The sequence below is a fragment of the Syngnathus typhle genome, linkage group LG22, assembly GCF_033458585.1.
Source record: "Syngnathus typhle isolate RoL2023-S1 ecotype Sweden linkage group LG22, RoL_Styp_1.0, whole genome shotgun sequence".
In the NCBI taxonomy this organism is placed as follows: domain Eukaryota; kingdom Metazoa; phylum Chordata; class Actinopteri; order Syngnathiformes; family Syngnathidae; genus Syngnathus; species Syngnathus typhle.
In genome coordinates this window covers 1,033,694-1,055,408 of record NC_083759.1, presented here as the reverse complement: position 1 = coordinate 1,055,408, position 21,715 = coordinate 1,033,694, and the positions used below count along the sequence as shown (strand labels likewise).

At 54.6% G+C, this 21,715-nt stretch overlaps 3 protein-coding genes across 11 annotated transcripts; 2 read left to right on the top strand and 1 right to left on the bottom strand.

The window, feature by feature from the left end:
• Positions 1 to 100: 100 nt before the first annotated feature.
• Positions 101 to 2,873, top strand: LOC133146317 (tumor necrosis factor alpha-induced protein 2-like). The gene is made up of 12 exons (XM_061269899.1): positions 101 to 208; positions 280 to 828; positions 890 to 1,101; positions 1,162 to 1,276; positions 1,336 to 1,458; positions 1,516 to 1,617; positions 1,675 to 1,763; positions 1,827 to 1,941; positions 1,997 to 2,125; positions 2,191 to 2,343; positions 2,408 to 2,526; positions 2,601 to 2,873. The coding sequence occupies exons 2-12, from the start codon at positions 307 to 309 to the stop codon at positions 2,728 to 2,730; spliced, it is 1,809 nt and encodes a 602-aa protein (XP_061125883.1). The 5' UTR covers positions 101 to 208; positions 280 to 306; the 3' UTR covers positions 2,731 to 2,873.
• ckbb (creatine kinase, brain b) lies at positions 2,762 to 5,862 on the bottom strand. Its single transcript, XM_061269900.1, has 8 exons — positions 5,703 to 5,862; positions 4,578 to 4,778; positions 4,258 to 4,412; positions 4,055 to 4,187; positions 3,825 to 3,996; positions 3,633 to 3,756; positions 3,362 to 3,551; positions 2,762 to 3,280 (listed from the first exon to the last, which is right to left on the bottom strand). Exons 2-8 carry the CDS (start codon positions 4,768 to 4,770, stop codon positions 3,102 to 3,104), a joined length of 1,146 nt encoding a protein of 381 aa, XP_061125884.1. The 5' UTR covers positions 4,771 to 4,778; positions 5,703 to 5,862; the 3' UTR covers positions 2,762 to 3,101.
• Positions 5,863 to 7,351: 1,489 nt separating this feature from the next.
• cdc42bpb (CDC42 binding protein kinase beta (DMPK-like)) lies at positions 7,352 to 19,816 on the top strand. Of its 9 annotated transcripts, XM_061269890.1 has the most exons (44): positions 7,352 to 8,272; positions 8,678 to 8,769; positions 9,282 to 9,365; positions 9,436 to 9,531; positions 9,610 to 9,758; positions 9,844 to 9,937; positions 10,010 to 10,210; positions 10,638 to 10,886; positions 10,958 to 11,159; positions 11,243 to 11,350; positions 11,414 to 11,547; positions 11,617 to 11,859; positions 11,934 to 12,044; positions 12,160 to 12,404; positions 12,468 to 12,573; positions 12,652 to 12,776; positions 12,836 to 12,941; positions 13,036 to 13,184; positions 13,282 to 13,379; positions 13,439 to 13,518; positions 13,585 to 13,653; positions 13,731 to 13,802; positions 13,869 to 13,974; positions 14,041 to 14,177; positions 14,244 to 14,383; positions 14,445 to 14,526; positions 14,599 to 14,815; positions 14,890 to 14,952; positions 15,022 to 15,263; positions 15,354 to 15,708; positions 15,794 to 15,891; positions 15,961 to 16,045; positions 16,115 to 16,232; positions 16,314 to 16,431; positions 16,593 to 16,817; positions 17,068 to 17,176; positions 17,245 to 18,342; positions 18,418 to 18,472; positions 18,548 to 18,602; positions 18,682 to 18,736; positions 18,812 to 18,865; positions 19,111 to 19,180; positions 19,384 to 19,491; positions 19,572 to 19,816. In XM_061269890.1, exons 1-37 carry the CDS (start codon positions 8,083 to 8,085, stop codon positions 17,361 to 17,363), a joined length of 5,217 nt encoding a protein of 1,738 aa, XP_061125874.1. In that variant the 5' UTR covers positions 7,352 to 8,082; the 3' UTR covers positions 17,364 to 18,342; positions 18,418 to 18,472; positions 18,548 to 18,602; positions 18,682 to 18,736; positions 18,812 to 18,865; positions 19,111 to 19,180; positions 19,384 to 19,491; positions 19,572 to 19,816. The 9 variants fall into 9 exon arrangements, with proteins under 9 accessions (XP_061125874.1, XP_061125880.1, XP_061125878.1 ...); XM_061269896.1 differs by lacking the exon at positions 18,548 to 18,602; XM_061269894.1 differs by lacking the exon at positions 18,682 to 18,736.
• Positions 19,817 to 21,715: the final 1,899 nt, after the last annotated feature.

Sequence of the window (21,715 nt, the reverse complement as noted above, 5' to 3'; positions counted from 1 at the left end):
GTTATAAAGTCTTCTCTTTTTTTTTTGGTTCTTTTGTTAGGATCAAAAAGAAATAGGCCTTGTTTTTGTTTCCGTTCTGAGGTTCATATTCCAGTTACGTGACTCCACCTGTAAACCCCGCCCCCTCCGTCTGTCTCATATTCCGAAAGGACATTTGCAGGTAAAACTTCCAGGAAGAAGAAGAAGAAGCAGCTGCCTCCTCCCTCCCGTGAGTTTAAAGGCTTTGTCGTCGACTTTTAGCTTTGGTCATGTGACACCACTTGTGTGTTTATTTTTCAGGAATAATCCATCGGAAGACGTCGCGTCATGGAGGACGAGGTGGAAGGGGAGAGCAGAAGTTGGCTGAAGTTCCCAGCAAGGTTCCGCAAGAACGTCAGGCCGCAGGAACGCGAAACGGTTCAGAGGACAGACGAGGTGCCGTCGGAGGACGGCGACCGCAAATTGCCGGAGGACGACCTGGAGGAGATCGGCAGGAAGTTGTCGGTCCAGGAGGAGGAGCTCCTGAGTCTGGCCCAACCGAGCGAGGAAGACATGGACCGGCTCTGGCAAGACCTGGAGGTGCTGAAGCTGCGGATCCTGACAGTGGTTCAGGAGAGCTTGACCTCTGATGACCTCGGAGGCCGTCTGACCGACGCCGTGGCCGCCATGCGGCTTCAGGAGCAACTGGACCGGCGCTGGGCGGGCGGCGGCCCACCGTGGCGACCTCTCAAATGTTTGGGCTCTCACAATGCTCTTCTGGCCGACGTGGTCGAGTCCAGGCTGGAGGAAGCCGCCCGAGACGGCGACCGGGACGGGGTCGGCGGCCTTTCCTCACCTGTCAAGAGGCGGGTGAGTGCCAGGATGTGACATCACAACCCCTGACTGCAAGGTCACGTGACTGTCACGGCAGGTGTGCGGCATGGGCAAGCGCGTGAAGGCGGACCTCCTGCGCTGCGTGCGCGTTCTTCAGCCGCGTTACGAGCCTCACCTGGACCTGCTCAACGTTTACGCCGGTTTGTGTCATCGTTCCTTCTCTGCCCGACTGAGCCGCATGATCCGAGACGGACTTGAAGCGGACGACTGCCCCTACCTGCTCTTCTGGGTCAACACCTTCTACCCGCAGTGAGAAGGCCCGTCGTTTGATGGCGTTCAAAACCTCCACCTGACAAATGTGACATGTAGGGAAATCCTTGAGCACGAAGAACTGCGCGGGAAGTTGAAGACGGGGTGCCTGGGTGCTTTGCTCCAGCAGGATCAACGACGGCAGCTGGAGGAGCTCTTCATGAACAACAAGGAGGTGAGGACCACAATTTTGTGAGAGATTTGTGCTCAGTCTGTATTTATTTTCCCGACCAGGAGCGGATCTCCGAGTGGTTGCTTAAAGCCCTGCAGAGAGAAGAAGAAAAGTGGACCGGCGCCAACATGCCAGAAGTCATGGATGACTTCTTCTTCTGCCCGCTGGCCATCGACGTCATTCAGGTTGCGCTTGCTTCGCGTGGGTCTCGCCTTTAGCCAGCGTGCATGATGTCTTTTCAGGTGATAGACGGATCCCTCGCGGACTTGAGTGCCGTCCTCGGGGACGACGGCGCCAAATCTCACAAGATCGCGACTCACCTGGAGCGCTTCCTCCTCAGGTACCTCAACCCAACCACGCCCGTGACAGCCACATCCTTGACGGGCGTGCGTTTCAGGTACAAGAAGAGCGTGGAGAAGTTGTCGCAGAGAAAAGACGAGCGTGCGGCAGCGTGGATGAAGGCTCACGTGGCTTGCGAGGAACAACTCAGGTGATCCTCGAGGAACATTTCCACACATAATGATGGCTGGGTGACGCTTTGAAACATCCCCAGAGATTACATCACCGGTCAACTGGCGAGTCACGGCCATCGCTGTGAGGCCATCTTGGATACGCTGCGGGATTTCGCCTACTCTACTTTTACTCGTCCCATCCACGGGGAGCTCAAGGTGGGAAACTCCCGCCGCCGTTGCCGACGGTGATGACCACCGCGTCCGCCTTCAGGTGCATTACAAGCAGTTATGGACGGCGGGCTGGCTGGACGGTTCATTGTCGGTCATGGACTCGCTGCTGGATTCTTTGTTCCAACTCTTCAGGCTTCATCTGAGCGGCCTCAAGGCTTCCTGCAGACACGTCAGTCTCACGCTCGCACACACGCACGCCGTCTGTTTGTGTCACGTATTTGTGTCTGGCCGCAGAGCTTAGCGGCTACGTTCCGGCGCCAGTTGCTGTCGGAGTACCTGAGGAGAATGTCAAGGGGGCGTTTGAAGAGCGACGAGGAGCGGGCGGGCGCGGCCGAGAGGATGGCGGAGGACGCCGATAAGATGGACGACTTCTTCTATGCGGCGGCGGTGAGATGGCGTCATGGGGATGTGTAGTCGTCTCCGAGTGTGGCGTGACGCTGGTTCCGCTCAGGGCTGCGGCGAACGCTTCGGACCGATGCTCCGCCACCTGGCCGACGCGCTTCGCCCGCACCGTCCGGGAAGCTTCCGTCAAGAAATGGTCGCCTTCGCCGGGAAGTTCCCGAACTTCAGGTGTGCTCTTCTTCTCATTGGTTATTTTGATGACACGCCTGGTTACCATGGCAACGAAATCTTATCCCCTTCAGTGAGCCGGCGTTGTCGGCGCTGCTCGCCATCAAGTCGGACGTCTCGGCGGCTGACGTTGGCGCCATCAGGCGCGCGGTGGAGGAGGAGCTAGCTTCCGCCGGCGCTCTTATAGGTCAGAACCACGGCTAGTTCTTGCCTTCCGATTTGATAGCACGAAACATTTGTGATGGATGGATGGCTTTTTATTCGTATCCTTGAAGGCATTGTGCAAAATTGATGAGGTCCAATCGATAAAGTGTGTGTGCAATAAACACTTGAGGGATTTCACAGACTTTATTCTCATTATTGTCAGTATTATTATTAGCGTCACTTTATTATTATTATTATGGGATGTTTCACTTGCTCCCAACAGGAACTAGAAAATCAAGGTGTCAGACATCTACGTGGCTCACTAACATCCCGTAAGATAGGTTCTGCTTAAAGTGGGGGGGGGTCGGCGTGGTTACGGGCGCGAGAGTATACGTGAGGAGGGGGGGTGCAAGGTGTCAAAGGTGAAAGGTTCACTTTTGCTCGGGCATCAGGTCGTCGATGGCGTCTCCGGCCTCCAGGCGTTTCTCCATCTCCACCAGGAGGTTGACGCCGTCCACCACCATCTGGACCAGCTCCACTTCGGAGAAGCCCAAGCGGTCCGCGTTGGAGATGTCGAAGACTCCGCCCACCGCTGCCGTGTCCACGCCCCCTGAAGATAAAACCAGAAGCGGGTTCGAGGACTTCAGCCAGCCAAAGGTTCCCCCTGGAGACCCCTTCAGCAAAGTCCTACCTGTGCCTCTCTTCTGCAGCCTGAGACGTTTGAGGGTTTCACCAAACAGCTCGTGCTTGCTGAGGTTGGGAAGCTTGACGTGGACCCCGGCGCGCAGGCCGGTTCCCAGGTTGGACGGGCACGTGAGAACGTAGCCCAGGTGCTCGTTCCACATGAACTCGTGACCTCGGTCCTTGAAGAGGGACTCGATCTGCTCCACGAGACGGACACGTGAGGCGCTCGGAGTCGTACGGATGACTAGATTGGTCGACTTTGGACTGGAGCGACTGACCTTGGTGAGTCCAGTGCAGAACCGGTTGAAGACCTCCCTCATGTTGCCGCCTTTCTGCATGCTGATGACGCGCAGGTGGTCTTCCTCGTTGACCCACACCAAGAAGGTCTTGTTGTCGTTGTGCCTGCGAGCGCACGCCAACATTACGACGGCAATTTGGACCGAGCGGGAAAAGGTCGGACGGGTTCTGACCAGATGCCGCGACCGTCGGGCCAATCGCGAGCCATGCCGGATGCCAGCAGCAGCGGCGAGACGGGTTTGTCAAACAGGAAGTGATCGTCGATCAGCTGCTGCTGTTCCTCCTCCGTCATGTTCTTCAGGGCGTAGTAGTGACCTTTCAAATCGCCGTCCAGGACGTCCAGACCTGCAAAGGGCAAACTTGCCGTTTTGCCGCAGGTGGATGGGAAAAGGTCACCTCCTACTTTGGATGGAGAGGTCCTCGATGGCGCGGCGCTCTCCCCGGCTGCAGTGAGGCGGCAAGCAGAAGCCGCGGATGCTCCGGCCGGTCCGAACCCGGGAGCTCAGAACGTAGTTTGGATCCAGATCGTCTCCGCCCTACAACCAGTTGAAGCCCAACCCTCAGAGGGAGTCCAGACCACCATCCCAACGCGGTTGCCCGCTTTACCTGCAGGTTCTCCGGGTCCAGGTCGGTCTTGTGCTTGTCATCGGGTTTGTAGCCCCCGTGGCGGTCTTCGATGATGGGGTCCAGAAGGTCACTGAAGACCTCGTAGGTCTCCTCATCTCCCGCCACGCAGCCCACCGTCATGATGAACGGATGACCTGAGTGGCCAAAATGAAATTCAATCGCTCTCCAAAGACTTTATTTCCAGCTGGCCGGACTGGAGTCCAATTAGGAAGCAGAATTAAGCCGCCGATCCAATTTAAGTTCCTAATCGGCCCAGCTCAAGCTGAATTCAGGAGTCAGGTGAGTTCATTTGGGTTTACCTGGATTGTCCACGCCCGTCTGGATGACGTCATCCAGGGTGAAGCCGCTGGGCGTCTCCTTGTCCCGCAGTTGGGCGTACATTTCGGGCGTGAGCACCTTGGCCATGTGGTTGTTATGCTGGCTCAGGTCGGGGTACTCCTGCTCGGCCGAGTAGTTCATCTTCAGCTTGTTGTGCGTGTTCCCGAAAGGCATGGCGACTGCTGCTGAACATTATCGATGATTATTTGTGGAGTATGTCAGATGTAGAAATTGTTTTTATCTTCATGCGCTGATCTGTAGCAGCATAGTGTGCAGAGGGCGGGGCCTCTACCTGAGGGGGGGGGGGGGGCTTGACCGATGCATATAGGGCTTCAGAAAATAATTCATAAATATATTTAATTGAGAATATTGTTGACAGTAAAATGCGGGCGGGCTTAGTTGGCGCTGCACAGACGTCTGGCGGGCGTCTGCCCTTCCTAGCCGGCGGTGTTGCGCAATCCATGGCGCTTTGTTGTGGAAATGTAACCAAATGTATTCTCCTCTTCACTCAAGGGCAAATTCAACAAATCAATATAAATTGTAGATTCCGAGTGCCATTTTGCTTGGAGTGGGGCCTGCTGTTGTCCTCGATCTATCCCGAGTCTCTTGCTGGCATGCGTGATGAAGGTCACGCCAAGCTGAGCTTGTGCGCAGTGGCGCAGCGCGTGCGTGCGTGCGTGCGTTTGTGCGTGCAAGGCCTCATCTTCTTCACCTTCACCTCTAACCTTGTCACGTGTAAACGTCATGCAATGTGCTGGCGCGGAACGTGCGTGCTCTCAAAGACGATTAGCGGCGATGCGCGCGGCTGGTGCACGGTGCGCTGACTGCGCAACACCTGCACAAGGACGCGAGCGAGCGCGCGCCCGACACGCGCGCCACTTCGATGCGCGCCGCGTGAGAATTTAAATGAGGGCAATGAAATAGCAGAAAAGGAGCGTAAACAGCGGCTCTTTGTTCGGACAGCCGCCCCCCACCCGTGATGACGTAACGTGACGTGCGGAGTGACGGGGGGGGGGGGAGGTTTTCCATCGTGTGCACATGATGGATGGTCATTTCTATTGACTGATGAGATGGTTGGATGATTGATCAGAATGATTGGCCCTTACCTGTGGTCTGTTCCGCTGGAGCGATGTGGTGCGAAGGAAGCTGGTCCGGTCCGGTTTGGTTCAGTTCTGCTGCGGCGACGGCGGATTAGAGCGCGTCCAGCTTTTTATAACCGCCCCTCGCAGCCTATTGGCTCCTATTTGCGGTCCATTCATTCCATTGGACGGGAAAGTGCTGCTGCTGCTCTTGCTGGTGGTGGTGGTGCTGTCACGTGACGTCACTTGGCGTGAAGTACCGAGGTTCCCCTCAGCTCGGTTCTTCACGCCAAGTGCGGCAAAATTCAGACGCACGTACGCACAACAACGCCATCCATCTCCGGGCTGCTTCATCATCACCATTCTCGTCATTTTCATCGTTCATTCTTAGTGAGACTGCAAAGATGTCCTCTTTTGGCCAATCAGGATTGGTTCCCCTCCTCCTCACGCTATTGGCCGGGCTTCCATTACTCTATTGCATTGATGACTTTCTCAATAGGTGACCTTTCAACTTTCAGCTGTCTGCGCTTGCCTTGAGAATCTTAACAAACTGGCAACAAAAGCGCACCACGAACAAGCAAAGCTTTGTGTGTGCGCGTGCACGCGGTGTCGCTGTGCGCGCGCGCCTGCCTTTCGCCTGCGTGCACTTGTGAGTGTGTGTGTCTCCAGTATGTCTGTGGGTCAGTTATTTGCGCGTCTGCGTGCAGCATGAGCTGAGTTCGTGGGCTGCTAATAGGCTGTTTGTCTACACACCAAGCTAATCTGGTTCGGTAGGAAGAGGAGGAAGGATGAAGTGAGGATGATGATGGCACTTTTGGTTGTGTATGAACTCGCAGTCTCCTTTTGCTCTGATTGGTAGCCTGCTGGTTATGTAAGCGGCTGTCAGACAGGTGCATTGTGGGACATTTAGCCAGCATCACTTTGACCCCATTTCGTTTTTGTCGCCACGACAACCGGCCCCAAGTGCACACAGGCAATCGAATGTATTCACTCAGTGACAGGTCAGGAAGAAAGGAAGGAAGGAGGAAAGGAAGGAAGAGAGGAAGGAAGGACAAAATAATCAAAAAAACAAAGGGGCGGGGTTCAAGTGTATGTATGGGGTAATCTGGGACAGAGCGGACCATGTGACTGTTACCATGACAACGCGCTGCTTGGTGATTGGCCCTTCTTGGAGGAGCTGTCATGCTGTGTGTTTGTATTTGTGTGCGTGTGTGTCGCTACCTAGTGGAGACATGAAGCTATGAGCTTTAACATAATGGACACCAAGTGGAGATGTCAGCAGTGCTTGTCATTCTGTTGTCACCGGAGGTCCTTCAGTGATGTCATGGATAATACATTATGAAACTTGATTGCACTTCATTACATTTCTACGCCAGCATTGTCTGTGATTGGATGACAAGTCAAAATACACAATTGGAACACTCGGATGAATTATCGCCGGAATCCTGGCCTCTCCCAAAGAGGAAAGCAAAAGAAACATTTGCAATACTGTCATTAGCCTGCTTTCTTTCTGTCTTCTTCCCATCATCCCAACATGCATTTCGAACGGGGCCTTTGTGATTGTCCAAAGCTGTGATGACGTCACGTCCCAGCCTCCTCCTAGCTCCCGATGACGTGACGTCACGTCTCCATGGCGTTTCCGGCAGAGAAGGCGGGGCGGGGCCTGTGAGCCTGGCTGATCGCTCACCAGCCGTATTCAGGAGACAACTTTCGGCCATTTTGCCTTTCTCTTTCAAAACAAAAGCATTCGCGTGGAGCCACGTGATCGTAGCAGCAGAGTGACATAATTGAAGTCTACTGCGTGACGCTGAGCATTTGAAGAAGACGATGCTAGTGAGAGGCGTTTCCCCCAGAGCGCTTGCCCGTTTGCGCGTGTGAAAGAAAGGCTTTAGTTGTGAAAGTGCGAACTGGCGGAAGCGCTCCTTAGTACTGCCACTTGCCGCCAGGGAGGCGACCTGGATCCTGCCGTCGCCGTCTTCCCGCTGGGAAGATCCGAAAAACGCTCCGTAATCTTTCCCGGTTGGGGTGCCCGTCCGGAACGTCAACACCAGTCGCTCGTTCGGTCGGTGCCGGTGGTACCGGACGAAGTCGGGAGCTGATAGGCCGCCAGGGACGAGCATGGAGCGGCGGCGGAGGCGAACGTGACGACGGGAGCAAAAGCGGACATTTGGCTCGGGATTAAAGCCGATGTGGAGCAAAAGCTGACGTCTGTCGGTCCGACGGACAACAGACGGAACTGGACTTCCAAACACAAACACGCATAGACGAGCGAGCGAGCTAGGAAACGGGCCGCCCGCCCGCTCGGGAATGTTTGCTGGGCGCTAACGAGGTAGCGGAGCTTAGCAGCGAACGTATAGCCTTTAGGCCGGGCCGGGCCAGGCCAGGCCAGAACCGTCCGCGAGCGAGCATGTCGGCGGCCAAGGATGCTCAGGCGGCCCCGGTCCGCCTAAAGCGTCTGGAAGAGATGCTTGTGGAGCGCACGGCCCCGGGCTGCCTGAGCGTCGAGACCCTGCTCGACCTCCTCGTCTGCGTGACCAGCGAGTGCTCCAACTGTTCGCTCAAGAGGGAGAAGCACGTCACCGACTTCCTCGACTGGGGTAAGAACCCAACCCATCGGAACCTCCACACTCCCCGGGCTGGGCAGGGCCGGGCCGGGAAGCTGCTTCGTGAAGTGGGGCGCGGCCGGCGGAGCCGCAAGCTTCTTTTGAATCTTGACGTGCTTGCTCAAAGATGTCTGAAGGGGCACAACAAGATGAAAGCTTGTGGATTGATCCCTTTCATGCTCATCAAAAACAAAGTCACGTGACTTTTGCTCTATTATAAGAGTCAAATCATCTGCCAATCATTTTTTCCCACTTCATTGATGACTCGGATCGCAAACGTGAATATTTGATCAGTATTTCAAAGCACATGTTTGCAAATGTCTATTATTTGAGAAAAATAGAAAGCAGTCTGCTTTCATTCAATTCAAAAATGCCAATTCTGATGTGTTGTGCGCGCAGTGAAACCCTTCACGTCGTCCGTCAAGGACCTGCGACTGCACCGAGACGACTTTGAGATGTTGAAGGTGATTGGACGTGGAGCTTTTGGCGAGGTAACGTTTCCTGTTTGGGGCTTTTTCACGTCAGGAGCTTTTTTCTGCGCGCTTCCTGGACGACAGCGAGCCTTTCCAGTGCATTTCCTGTTTACGGCGGGCGGCTTCCTATCTCGGTGTGCTCGGATTTGGGCCCGCCTTCCCGACGGGGCGAGCTTGACATGGCGCAAACAAACAAACCGAGGCGGAACGATGAGCGCTGTCAAGTTTGAGGCGGTGTCGAACGCTGGCGTGTGTACTTTCTCTGCATATCTTTTAGGCGGGTGCGCCGCCGCCGCCGCACCTTCTCATTGCCTCGGGCCACCAACACGCCCACACGTGTTTGTGTTGTGCAAAATGGTGGCCCACGCCTGCTGGATGGGTTTTAGCCAAGTGTGTGACGTGACAGGTTTCTCCCAAATGAAGCCTGACAGACTTGGACAGTTCCCCAAATTGCCCGCTGGAAATATCGATGAGCAAACAATCATTTTGGTAATCAATGAATTGATAGTACACCTCCGTTCCCCGCTCAGGTTGCCGTGGTAAAGATGAAGCAGACGGAGAGGGTGTACGCCATGAAGATCCTCAACAAGTGGGAGATGTTAAAGCGGGCCGAGGTAACAACGCCGCCGTGAGCCGCGGGCGCGTGGTGGCGACTGGCGCCGTTTGACTTGTCCGTGTGGGCAGACGGCGTGTTTCCGTGAGGAGCGTGACGTGCTGGTGAGAGGGGACAGCCAGTGGATCACCACGCTGCACTTTGCATTCCAGGATGACAACTACCTCGTGAGTACACCTTCTCGTTTTACTCTCACCAGCGACGGGCATTGTCCCAGGTACTGATGCCGCTCCGCTGTCGTGTAGTACCTGGTGATGGATTACTACGTGGGCGGAGACTTGTTGACGCTGCTCAGCAAGTTTGAGGATCGTCTGCCGGAGGACATGGCCAAATTCTACGTGGCCGAGATGGTTCTGGCCGTGTACTCGGTCCACCAGCAGCGTTACATCCACAGGTAGGCTGAGATTTATCTTCAAAAGGCTCCGTGAGATTCAGATTGAGCCTTTCGTGTTTTTTTTTTTTTCTTCTAATTCTTTCAGAGACATTAAACCTGACAACGTGCTGCTGGACGTCAACGGCCACATTCGTCTGGCCGACTTTGGATCGTGTCTGCGCATGTTGGAGGACGGCACGGTAAGACGCCCGCCCGCCCGCACACGCGCAACGTTGAACGAGGCGTGAGAACACGCGCGGTGTGTCGAGCAGGTGCAGTCGTCGGTGGCGGTGGGCACCCCGGACTATATTTCCCCTGAGATCCTGCAGGCCATGGAGGACGGGATGGGCCGCTACGGGCCCGAGTGCGACTGGTGGTCTCTGGGCGTGTGCGTGTACGAGATGCTGTACGGCGAGACGCCCTTCTACGCCGAGTCGCTGGTGGAAACTTACGGCAAGATCATGAACCACGAGGTCAGAGACGCTTCTCGCTAAATGAAAAGATTTATGGAGATGTTCTGGAGCAATGAAGTGGCTGACCTCATCCCATGATGTGGCAGCCCAAAAAGTAATTGGATTACACGTGTCGGGTCGCGTCCTCCGCTGCGTCCTAATTTCTTGCTTGCGTCCTCTTTTCTAAATGTGAAGCGCCGTCCCTCAGCGGCTGCCGCATCCGTCTGTCCTCCATTTTTCTTCTCCTTCACTTGCCGTTTGGGTTTGTTCCAAGTCAAACTTCAGGTTCTGCTTTTTTTAGTCTGACACAAAATGTCAGCCGGGAGTGGCCGCAAAGTGCCGCTGCGAGGTTCTTTTGTTCACAATTAGGTCTTGTCTAAAACTTAAATGTCAGGCGGGTTCACTTGAGTTCAACAAAGTGCCATCAAGGAGGTTTTCCGGGCTGCAGGAGCGGTTCCAGTTTCCGTCCCACGTGAGCGACGTGTCGGACGCGGCCAAGGATCTGATCCAACGGCTGCTGTGCTCGCGGGAGCGCCGGCTTGGCGCCAACGGCATCTCCGACTTCAAGACCCACCCCTTCTTCAGCGCCATCGACTGGGACAACATCCGCTCGGCCGAGGCGCCCTACATCCCCGAAGTGTCCTCGCCCACCGACACGTCCAACTTTGACGTGGACGATGACGTCCTCAAGAATCCGGTGAGGGACGCCTGGCCTCCTCCAGCAAGAAAGTGGCCAAAGCCAAGGCGCTTAACGAGCTTGTTCCGCAGGACATCAACCCGCCGATGTCTCACAGCGGCTTCACCGGGCAGCACCTCCCCTTCGTGGGCTTCACCTACACCACCGACAGCAGCTTCTCGGACACCGCGCGCGGCGGCGCCAGGCAGGAGGCCGGCTGCCAGCTGGAGGCCTTCGAGAAGAGGATTCGCAGTCTGGAGCAGGAGAAGCAGGAACTCAACCGTAGACTGCAAGGTGAGCCCGCGTGATGGACATAGATGGAAGACTTTGTTGCTTGTGATCGGGAACCTTACTGCATTTTGGGCTCGCTTCTGTAGAGTCAACACAGGCCTTGCAGGCTCCGCCTCTAGGAGGAACCCCGAGTCAAGACAAAGAGATCAAGAAGCTGAACGAGGAGATCGAGCGTCTGAAGAAAAAGCTGGCAGGTGAGACTCGTCTTTGCCGGATGACCTCATCGCGGCGTGACCTCCCCCCCCCTGCTCTGCTAGACTCGGATAGGTTGGAGCACCAGCTGGAAGAGGCGGTCACCCTGCAGCAGGACTACGACAGCTCCGCCTCCAGGTTGAAGCACCTGGAAAGGCAAGTGAAGACCCTGCGGCAAGAGAAGGAAGACGTCCACAAGGTGAGCGTACTCCAATCCACATTCGTGTGCGCTGCGCAGGAGTCGCTAACAGTTAGATGGTGTGAGCAGCAAATGGTGGAGGCCCTGGAGCGCCTGAGAACGCAATCCAAGGAACTGAAGGAGGCCCATTCCCAGAGACGCTCGGCCATGCAGGAGTTCTCTGAGCTGTCAGAGAGGACGGCCGAGCTGAGCTCCTCCAAGCAACGGCTGGCTCGCCACCTTCGGGAAAAGGAGGAAGAGACGGACAGCCTCCTTCAGAAGATGGACGTCATGCGGCAGGACATTCGCAAGACTGACAAGAACCGCAAGGAGGTGAGGAGGGACGGAGCTCACGAGATGGCGGGCCGGCGGCGGGCCAAATTAACCCCGCCTGTTCTTCTTCTCAGCTGGAGGCTCAGCTGGACGAAGTGACGGCAGAAGCATCCAAGGAGAAGAAGCTGAAAGAGCACAGCGAAGTCTATGCCAAACAGCTGGAGGCTGAGCTCCAGTGCTACAAGGTCAGAGGTCGCGAGGTTACCAGTAGAGCTGGCGGAATTCAAATCACTCGTCACTACCTTGGCGTCGCAAAAGTCACGGCGCGACCGGATTCTGAATCGGCGGTCCCGCTTTCAGTCTCAACAGGGTCGAGGAGCTTCAGCAGGGGGGGCGGAGTCCCAGCAGGAGCTGTCTCGCCTGAAGGCGGAGCTGGACAAGAAGGTTCTGTTCTACGAGGAGGAGATGCTGAGGAGGGACTCTGCGCACTCGTCCGAGGTGAAGAAGTGGCGCAAGGAGCTGCACGACTCCGAGTCCTTGCAGTTGGCCGCCAACAAGGAGATTAAGGAGCTCATGGACAAGCTGGATAAGGACAAGAGGGACAGGTGAGTCTTGGTCCCGCAGGAGATGGGCCCGCCGATGCTCATGCATTTATTCTTCCTGCGCAGACAAGCGGAGATGGACGAAGCTATCAGTGTCCTGAAGGACAAACAGGAGCGGGAAAAGAACCTTCTAATGGAAGAAAACAAAAAACTGCTGACAGAAAATGACAAGGTGGGTGACCGGCCGAAATCACCGCGCTTTGTTCCTGCGTGTTTGTAACTGCGTTCCTGCGCCCGCTCCTCCGCCTAGTTGTGCTCGTTTGTGGATGAGCTGACGGCTCAGAACCGCCAGCTGGAAGACGACCTCCAGGACGCCTCGTCCAAGAAGGAGAGCGTGGCTCACTGGGAAGCTCAGATTGCCGAGATCATTCAGTGGTGAGTGCTCGGCGCCGGCCCGGCGACAGCAACCGCTCTCTCACCGCCTTTGTGTTCAGGGTGAGCGACGAGAAGGATGCCCGTGGTTACCTCCAAGCCTTGGCCACCAAGATGACGGATGAGTTGGAGACACTCCGAAGCTCCAACCTGGGCAGCAGAACTCTAGTGTGTCTAGGACTTTTCACTCTTCTGTACTGACCGATGTGGAGGTCCAACAAGGCTCGCGCTCATCTAACGGTGTTTGAAACGCTGTCAACAGGACCCCTTGTGGAAGGTGCGTCGCAGTCAGAAGCTGGACATGTCGGCCCGTCTGGAGCTCCAGTCGGCTCTGGACGCCGAGATCCGAGCCAAGCAGATGGTCCACCAAGAACTGCGGAAGATTAAAGCCGCCAACATGGCGCTGGAGAGGTCACGCCTCTTTATTCTGGGCACTGGCTGGGAGTCACGCTGCAACAGCTAACGCTCGCTCGTTGTCTTTGTCCCGTCGGTCTCCTCGCACGTGCAGCAAGCTGAAGGATTCCGAGGAACGCGGCACCGAGATGGCCTCCCAGATTGAGAATCTGAAGAAGGAAATGGAGGACGGCAGATCACGTTCGGACAAAGGTGAGCTCCACCCCTTGCTAGCGCTGTAGCCGACTTTGACCTTTTGACTTTGCCTGCAGCGCTGAACCTTCCGGACTTCCAGGACTCCATCTTTGAGTACTTCAACACGTCTCCACTGGCGCCCGACCTGACCTTCAGGGTGAGTCCGTTTGTTTTTCCGTGGTCAGAGACAGTCAAACGTTGAAAATGCACCGCGTGTGTGCAGACCACGCCCCTCGACGCCACCCCCCTGAGATCCCAAAGCACGCTGTCCGCGGCTGCCTCGGAGAACGAGGTGAGTCTTTGCGACGACCGCGATGAAGAACGCCGAGAAGGCATCTCCACACCTCTCGTGTGTGTGTGTGTCTTCAGGATCTGAAGCTGTCGTCCGTCTCAATGAGCCCCTCGCCCAGCTACCAAAGTTCATCATTGAGCGTGCTAAAGGTACGTCGCTGACGAAAGGCTCGGCAAGGCCTCGTCTCGTGCGTCATTGGTGTGATGCCTTTGCAGCCCAAAGCCCACCAGCTCAGCATCAAGACCTTCTCCAGTCCCACCCAGTGCACCCACTGCACTTCCCTCATGGTGGGCCTCATGCGACAGGGATACGCCTGCGAAGGTGAGCCCGCTCGCTCGCACGCCCCCTCGCCGTGCGCTCAGCGTGACGACGTTGCCGCTTCCACAGTTTGCTCCTTCATCTGTCACGTGGCCTGCAAAGACCACGCCCCCCTCGTGTGCCCCATTCCGGCCGAGCAGGCCAAGAGACCGCAGGGCATCGACGTCCAAAGGGGCATCGGCACCGCCTATAAAGGATACGTCAGGGTACGCGCAAAATCTGCAATCGGGGAAAAAAGGCGGCATTTTTGAGTCCATTTCTTGCCCCGTCAGATTCCCAAACCCAGCGGCGTGAAGAAAGGCTGGCAGCGAGCCTTCGCCGTGGTCTCGGACTGCAAGCTTTTTCTTTACGACGTCCCAGAGGGCAAGACCACGCAGCCCGGCGTGGTGGCCAGTCTGGTGTTGGATCTCAGGTAAAGCCGCACAGTCGCCCCTTTCATCATCCGTGACGTGCAAACGTGTCCGCCCGCGTAGGGACGAGGAGTTCTCCGTCAGCTCTGTGCTGGCCTCCGATGTCATCCACGCTTCCAGAAAGGACATTCCGTGCATCTTCCGGGTAGGACGGCGCCCCCTGGTGAGCAAAGTGGAGCCGGCAGGTGACGCACGCGTGTGTGGCCCGTGTGCTCAGGTGACGTCGTCGCAGCTGAGCTCGCTGCTGTGCCACGTGTCTCTGTTGGTTCTGGCTGAGAACGAGGCGGAGAAGAGGAAGTGGGTCTGCATCCTGGAAGGTCTGCAGAGCATCGTGGCTAAAAACTCCCTAAAGAACCAGCAGGTCCACATCCTGCACGAGGCCTACGACGCCTCGCTGCCCATCATCAAGGCCACGCTCTCCGGAGCTGTGCTTGGTCCGTTTTTTTTTTTTGCTTTAACGGCACCCTTGAAGAAGCGTCGTGCTTTAAAAGCTGTTTTGCCTTTGCAGACCGGGAGCGGATCGCCCTGGGAACCGAGGACGGGCTGTTTGTGGTGGAGGTGACCAGAGACGGTGAGTCGTCGGCGGCGAGCGCCTCCAGCTGCGACCCCGGCTAACCCATTTGCCCGCTTTGTCGTGAAGTGATCGTGCGAGCGGCGGACAGCAGGAAAGTCTACCAGATGGAGCTCATCCCCAAGGAGAAGATGTTTGCGCTGCTGTGCGGGCGGAACCGCACGGTGCATCTTCACCCTTGGGAACTGCTGGATGGCAGCGAGGCGGCTTTTGACATCAAGCTGACGGAAACCAAAGGATGCCAGGCCCTGACCGCCGGGCTGCTGCGACCCGGCGGGCCCACCTGCTTGATGGCCGCCGTCAAACGTCAGGTCAGGGGAACGGCGAGGCCTCGTCGCGCCGCGCTTCCTTGTCCTCCCGTCGTCGTCGTCCTCTGACTCGCCGGCCGGTGACGCCCGCAGGTGCTGTGCTTCGAGATCACTCGAGGCAAACCCCACTACAGGCGGCTGTGGGAAGTGCAGGCTCCGGGGACGGTCCAATGGCTGGGGATGGTCCGCGAGCGCCTGTGCGTGGGCTACCCGTCGGGCTTCGCGCTGCTAGCGCTCCAGGGCGAGTCGTCGCCCATCAGCTTGGTGAGCCCGGCCGACCCGTCGCTGGCCTTCCTGGCCCAGCAGCCCCTGGACGCCCTGCACGCCCTGGAGGTGGGATCGGCCGAGGTGCTGCTGTGCTTCAGCCAGCTGGGCGTCTTCGTGGACGGCCAGGGCTACCGCTCGCGGACGCAGGAGCTGATGTGGCCCGCCACGCCGCTGGCCTGCAGTACGCCCCTTGTCGCTCGTAAAAGTAGCAAAAGGCCTGTGGGGTGACCGAGCGTCAGTCAGTGGTCCGCATTCCTCGTGTGTAGGTTCCAACTCCTCCCACCTGACCGTCTACAGCGAATACGGCGTCGACGTCTTTGACATCCACACGGCCGAGTGGGTGCAGACCATTTCGCTGCGCAAGGTAACAAGTTGGCGTCGGCGCGCCGCCGCTCAACCGCCGCGTTGACCCGGGTGCCCGCCTGCCCCCCAGATCCGACCTCTCAACGTGGAAGGGACCCTCAACCTGCTGACCTCGGAAGCCCCTCGCCTCATTTACTTCAGCAACGCGTCGTCGGGTGAGAGCGGTCGGGCGCTGCCCTTGCCCCGCTAGGTCACGCCCCTTTTTAAGCTCGCTTGTCTCCCAGAGGGTGACCTGACCATCCCGGAGATGTCGGAGCACAGCAGGAAGTTGATGGTCCGTACTCGCAGCAAGAGGAAGTTCCTCTTCAAAGTTCCAGAAGAAGAAAGACTTCAGCAGCGCAGGTGAAGCCGACTCGCCGTCTCGCTCACCCTGATTTGCTGGCCACGACTGGACGCCATGTTTGTTGCGTGTGGTCTCTCCAGGGAAATGCGGCGAGATCCCGAGTTGAGGTCCAAGATGATCTCCAATCCCACCAACTTCAACCACGTGGCTCACATGGGACCGGGAGACGGCAAGCAAGTTCTCATGGACCTGCCCCTGGTAAGCGCCTCTTCTGCCTGCATGTCCTCGTCCGTCCGTCCCTCGCTCCCACCTGCATGTTGTCGTCCCGGCTTGTTCCTCCACCCGCCCTTCTGCATGTCGACTGACTGGTGGTCTCTTGTCCTCCTCCTCCGCTGCTCCCGTCCCTCCCTGACTTCCAGGTCGGTGATGTGCCCCCCCCCTCCCCGTCTCCCTCCCCCTCCTCGTCCACCTCCCGTCACACCCTCATCTCCTCGCCCTCCAATTTTGAACACGTGTATCACATGACGTCGTCGTCGGCCGGGGTCTTCTTGCTGAAAGACTCGGCCTCGTGCTCCTCCCAGCAGAGCCTCCTGCAGCCTTCCTCCTCCTCCTCTTCCTCTCCCTCCATCTCCTCTCTGGGAAGGGTAATAACCCGGACCCCCATACATACACACTCGACACAAGCAATGGCGCCAGAGTAAAACCTGGAGGCGACTACAAACTCCAGCATGATTTCACTTGATTTCCTTTGTGTTGGTTGATGTGCATGATATTTTTTTCAAAATGGTGGCCGCTCAACACACGCTGGGAAAGGCATGTCTCATGGACACAAACACGTTTCCTTCATATGTCCATGTGTCTGATCATGTGACCAGTGTGTGTGTGTGTACACAGAGCGTGGTCTCTTCCTCTCAAGAGGATGCTGTGAAAGACAAGCCCCGCCCACTTTCTAGCATCTCCCGCCATCAGAGGAGCAAAACACACATGACGCGCACAGCCTCAGGTACGTTTCCCCCCCCCCCACTGGCGCTTTTGTAAGCTCGACTATAATTTGTCTCGTCTGTTTTGTAGACTTTGGGGGAGGCCCTTCATCCAGCAGCGCTCAGGAGCCGGAGCCGGACTCGGAGCGAGAGGTGACGCCCACCGTGGAGTCTTGCATCGATCTGTCTTCTGACACCTCCGCCGATTGATCGATCGATCGATCGCAGTGGAACGCCGGCCAGGTCCCTCACCGCAGATGCACTCTGCACTCTGAGCCTTGAAAGGAGCGCGTGCACACACGCATACACTAAACGCACACGGGCGCGAGGCTGCGGGTTACGGAAGCAGTAAGGCTTTTCCATTTTAATCCCCTTTTATTGTGGCGGTATGAGTGAGCTTCCAGCTTTTATCTGGGTTTTAAATCTTTTGTTGCTAGGAAACACAACAAACGGCCTCGGCTGACCTTTGACTCTCGAGGCCGTCAATCACTAATTAGTACTCATAAATCTTTTCCTGTTTGACTTTGGCGTGAACACAAAGAAAAACACTGTATTGAAGTTGCACATTGTTGTCATTTCTCATTCCTCTTGCACCGGGTCCCCGCCCCTTAACCTCTGACCTGCCAGGTCAGCTGAACACTACTGTTGACATTTTTTTTCTTCACAGAATCACCTGGAAAAAAAAAAGACAACTTTGTAATGATGACAAACAATAAAAGAATCTACTGACGCTGCGAGCTGTTTCATTGATAGATGTATTTGTGTTATTTGTCCACAAGGGGGCGCTCTGACTGCAAGTATCCCAAAGAATGATGTATTTATGCCGTTCACTGACTGATCCGTTGATGCTCGAGGGGAAGGAAGGCAGTTCACCCTAGTGAACGATTCGTTCAAAAGAACAAATATTTTCAGTGAACGACTCACTTCCTACAGTGATTCGTTCTTCTTTCAGTTCATATGACTTCAACCAGTAGGTGTCAGTAATGCCCATTGAAGCTGGTGCCACCTCGCCGTAAAAGAAAACGAAGAAAAAGGCCTGTCACGTGGTACGCGATTGTGCAAAGCGCCATTGGATGAGCAGGCGCAGGAAATTTGAATTGCCGGATGTGACGTCATGAAGCGGGAACGGCGCATGCTCAAGGGAAGTTGTCATATACGGGTGCGGACGCGCGGGCGGGCCCTTTCTCAGGTAAGCTAACATGCTAGTAAATGTTTGTCGTTCGTTGGCGTTTCTCACGACGGACGCCTTGTTTGTTTGTTGCAGGATTCAAGGCGAGTTCTCGAATGCAGGCGCCACCGACCGTGTGGCCGTTTCTCGGGTAAGCTAATATGCTATCAAATGTTTGTCGTTCATCGTTTATTCTCACGACGGACGCCTTGTTTGTTTGTTGCAGGATTCAAAGCGAGTTATCTAATACAGGCGCCACCGACCGTGTGGCGGTTTCTGCGGTAAGCTAATATGCTATCAAATGTTTGTCGTTCATCGTTTATTCTCACGACGGACGCCTTGTTTGTTTGTTTGTTGCAGGATTCAAAGCGAGTTATCTAATACAGGCGCCACCGACCGTGTGGCGGTTTCTCGGGTAAGCTAATATGCTATCAAATGTTTGTCGTTCATCGTTTATTCTCACGACGGACGCCTTGTTTGTTTGTTGCAGGATTCAAAGCGAGTTAGTAATACAGGCGCCACCGACCGTGTGGCGGTTTCTCGGGTAAGCTAATATGCTATCAAATGTTTGTCGTTCATTGGCGTTTCTCACGACGGACGCCTTGTTTGTGTGATGCAAGCTTTTCACACTCGAGACGGCCACCGCAACTGTAGTTTTGCCGCTACAGTATTTCAAATCTCTTTGGCGTTTTGTTTCGTCAAATTAACAATGTTGCATTACATATAGTGTGCTATTTCCGTGTTATGCAAACTGATTACTGTGACAAATCTGTTACGTCATGTTCAAAGCTATTCCAAGATGGCGCCCGCCCGCCTGCAACAAACATTTGCGAGCGTGATTTTCTCCCGCCATTTTTGAGTGAGTTGATGGATGATAAAATTAATATACTATAATTTGGATACTTTTGTCATTAATATAACTCATTACAATATACTGATAATTGTATTTTTATTTTAAATATAAAACTGTAGTTTATGTATAATTGTTGCAAAAATATCATTCCATTGCCACTCTACTCAATGTCGACAAGTGTTGCAATAATTTGTGTTTGTGTTTTGTAGCGCTCATAAAGGCCTCCCAGCTAGCACCCTTCTATACAAAGCAAGCAGGAGGCTCCTGAGCCATCTCAGTGATGTTGAGGATGCTGAGGAAGAGTAGTCCCAAATCAGGTGAAAGCCCGTTGGTGTAAAGTTTAATCTGACTGTAAATGTGATCACTTTTACCAATTGCACCATTTGTACTTTTCAAGGTTTTTTGTATGAAACCAGTGAGCAGGGTGACGCCGGTGAGAAGTAAGAACACCAATCGAACTCCCTGACGCAGAGCTGTGCTTTACCATCAGCCAGACCAGGCAACTGCCTGGGGCAAGGCCACTAGGGGGCTCTCTTATTTATCCATTTTTACATTTGGCACTTGTCCCCTGTATTCTTGCACTCTCGTACGCTGCTGTGACAAGTAAATTTCCATGTTGTGGAATAAAGTTGTATCAATCAATTGTTTGTATTGTAGTGTTTGTATTGTATGGTATTGTATGTATTGTATTGTATGGTAGTGTACGGTAGGGTATTGTATGTATTCTATGTCCTTCCATCCATCCATCTTCCGCTTATCCGGGGGTCGGATCGCGGCGACAGCAGCTTTAGAGGAAACTCCCAGACTTCCCTCTCTCCAGCCACTTCATCCAGCTCATCGCAGGGGATCCCACGACGTTCCCAGGCCAGCTGAGAGACAGACATGTATTGTACTGTACTGTATTGTTTTGTACTTTATTGTATTGTTTTGTACTGTCTGTATTGTATTGTACTGTCTTGTATTATGCTGTCTTGTATTGTGCTGTCTTGTATTGTGCTGTCTTGCCTTGCGCTGTCTTGTCTTGCCTTGTGCTGTCTTGCCTTGTGCTGTCTTGCCTTGTGCTGTCTGCATTGTATTGCCTTGTGCTGTCTTGCATTGCCTTGTGCTGTCTTGCCTTGTGCTGTCTGCATTGTATTGCCTTGTGCTGTCTGCATTGTATTGTCTTGTGCTGTCTGCATTGTATTGCCTTGTGCTGTCTGCATTGTATTGTCTTGTGCTGTCTGCATTGTATTGTCTTGTGCTGTCTGCATTGTATTGTCTTGTGCTGTATTGTGCTGTCTGCATTGTACTGTCTTGTACTGTCTTGTATTGTGCTGTCTGCATTGTACTGTCTTGTACTGTCTTGTATTGTGCTGTCTGCATTGTATTGTACTGTCTTGTATTGTCTTGCATTGTGCTGTCTGCATTGTATTGTATTGTCTTGCATTGTACTGTCTTCCACTGTATTGTACTGTACTGTATTGTATTGTACTGCATTGTCTTGTACTGTCTGTATTGTATTGTCTTGTATTGTATTATATTGTACTGTCTTGTATTGTATTGTACTGTCTGTATTGTACGGTCTTGTATTGTATTGTACTGTCTGTATTGTACGGTCTTGTATTGTATTGTACTGTATTGTACTATCTTGTACTGTATTGTATTGTCTTGTATTGTACTGTCTGTATTGTATTGGACTGTATTGTCTTGTATTGTATTGGACTGTATTGTCTTGTATTGTACTGTACTGGCTGTATTGTCTCGTATTGTACTGTATTGTCTTGTACTGTCTTGTCTTGTATTGTATTGTACTGTACTGTACTGTCTTGTCTTGTACTGTCTTGTACGGTACGGTACTGTCTTGTACGGTACGGTACGGTACTGTCTTGTACGGTACGGTACGGTACTGTCTTGTACGGTACGGTACTGTCTTGTACGGTACGGTACTGTCTTGTACGGTACGGTACTGTCTTGTACGGTACGGTACGGTACTGTCTTGTACGGTACAGTACGGTACTGTCTTGTACGGTACGGTACGGTACTGTCTTGTACGGTACGGTACGGTACTGTCTTGTACGGTACGGTACTGTCTTGTACGGTACGGTACGGTACTGTCTTGTACGGTACGGTACGGTACTGTCTTGTACGGTACGGTACGGTACTGTCTTGTACGGTACGGTACTGTCTTGTACGGTACGGTACGGTACTGTCTTGTACGGTACGGTACGGTACTGTCTTGTACGGTACGGTACGGTACTGTCTTGTGCGGTACGGTACTGTCTTGTGCGGTACGGTACTGTCTTGTGCGGTACGGTACTGTCTTGTGCGGTACGGTACTGTCTTGTGCGGTACGGTACTGTCTTGTGCGGTACGGTACTGTCTTGTGCGGTACGGTACTGTCTTGTGCGGTACGGTACTGTCTTGTGCGGTACGGTACTGTCTTGTGCGGTACGGTACGGTACGGTACGGTCTTGTGCGGTACGGTACGGTACGGTCTTGTGCGGTACGGTACGGTACGGTCTTGTGCGGTACGGTACGGTACGGTACTGTCTTGTGCGATAC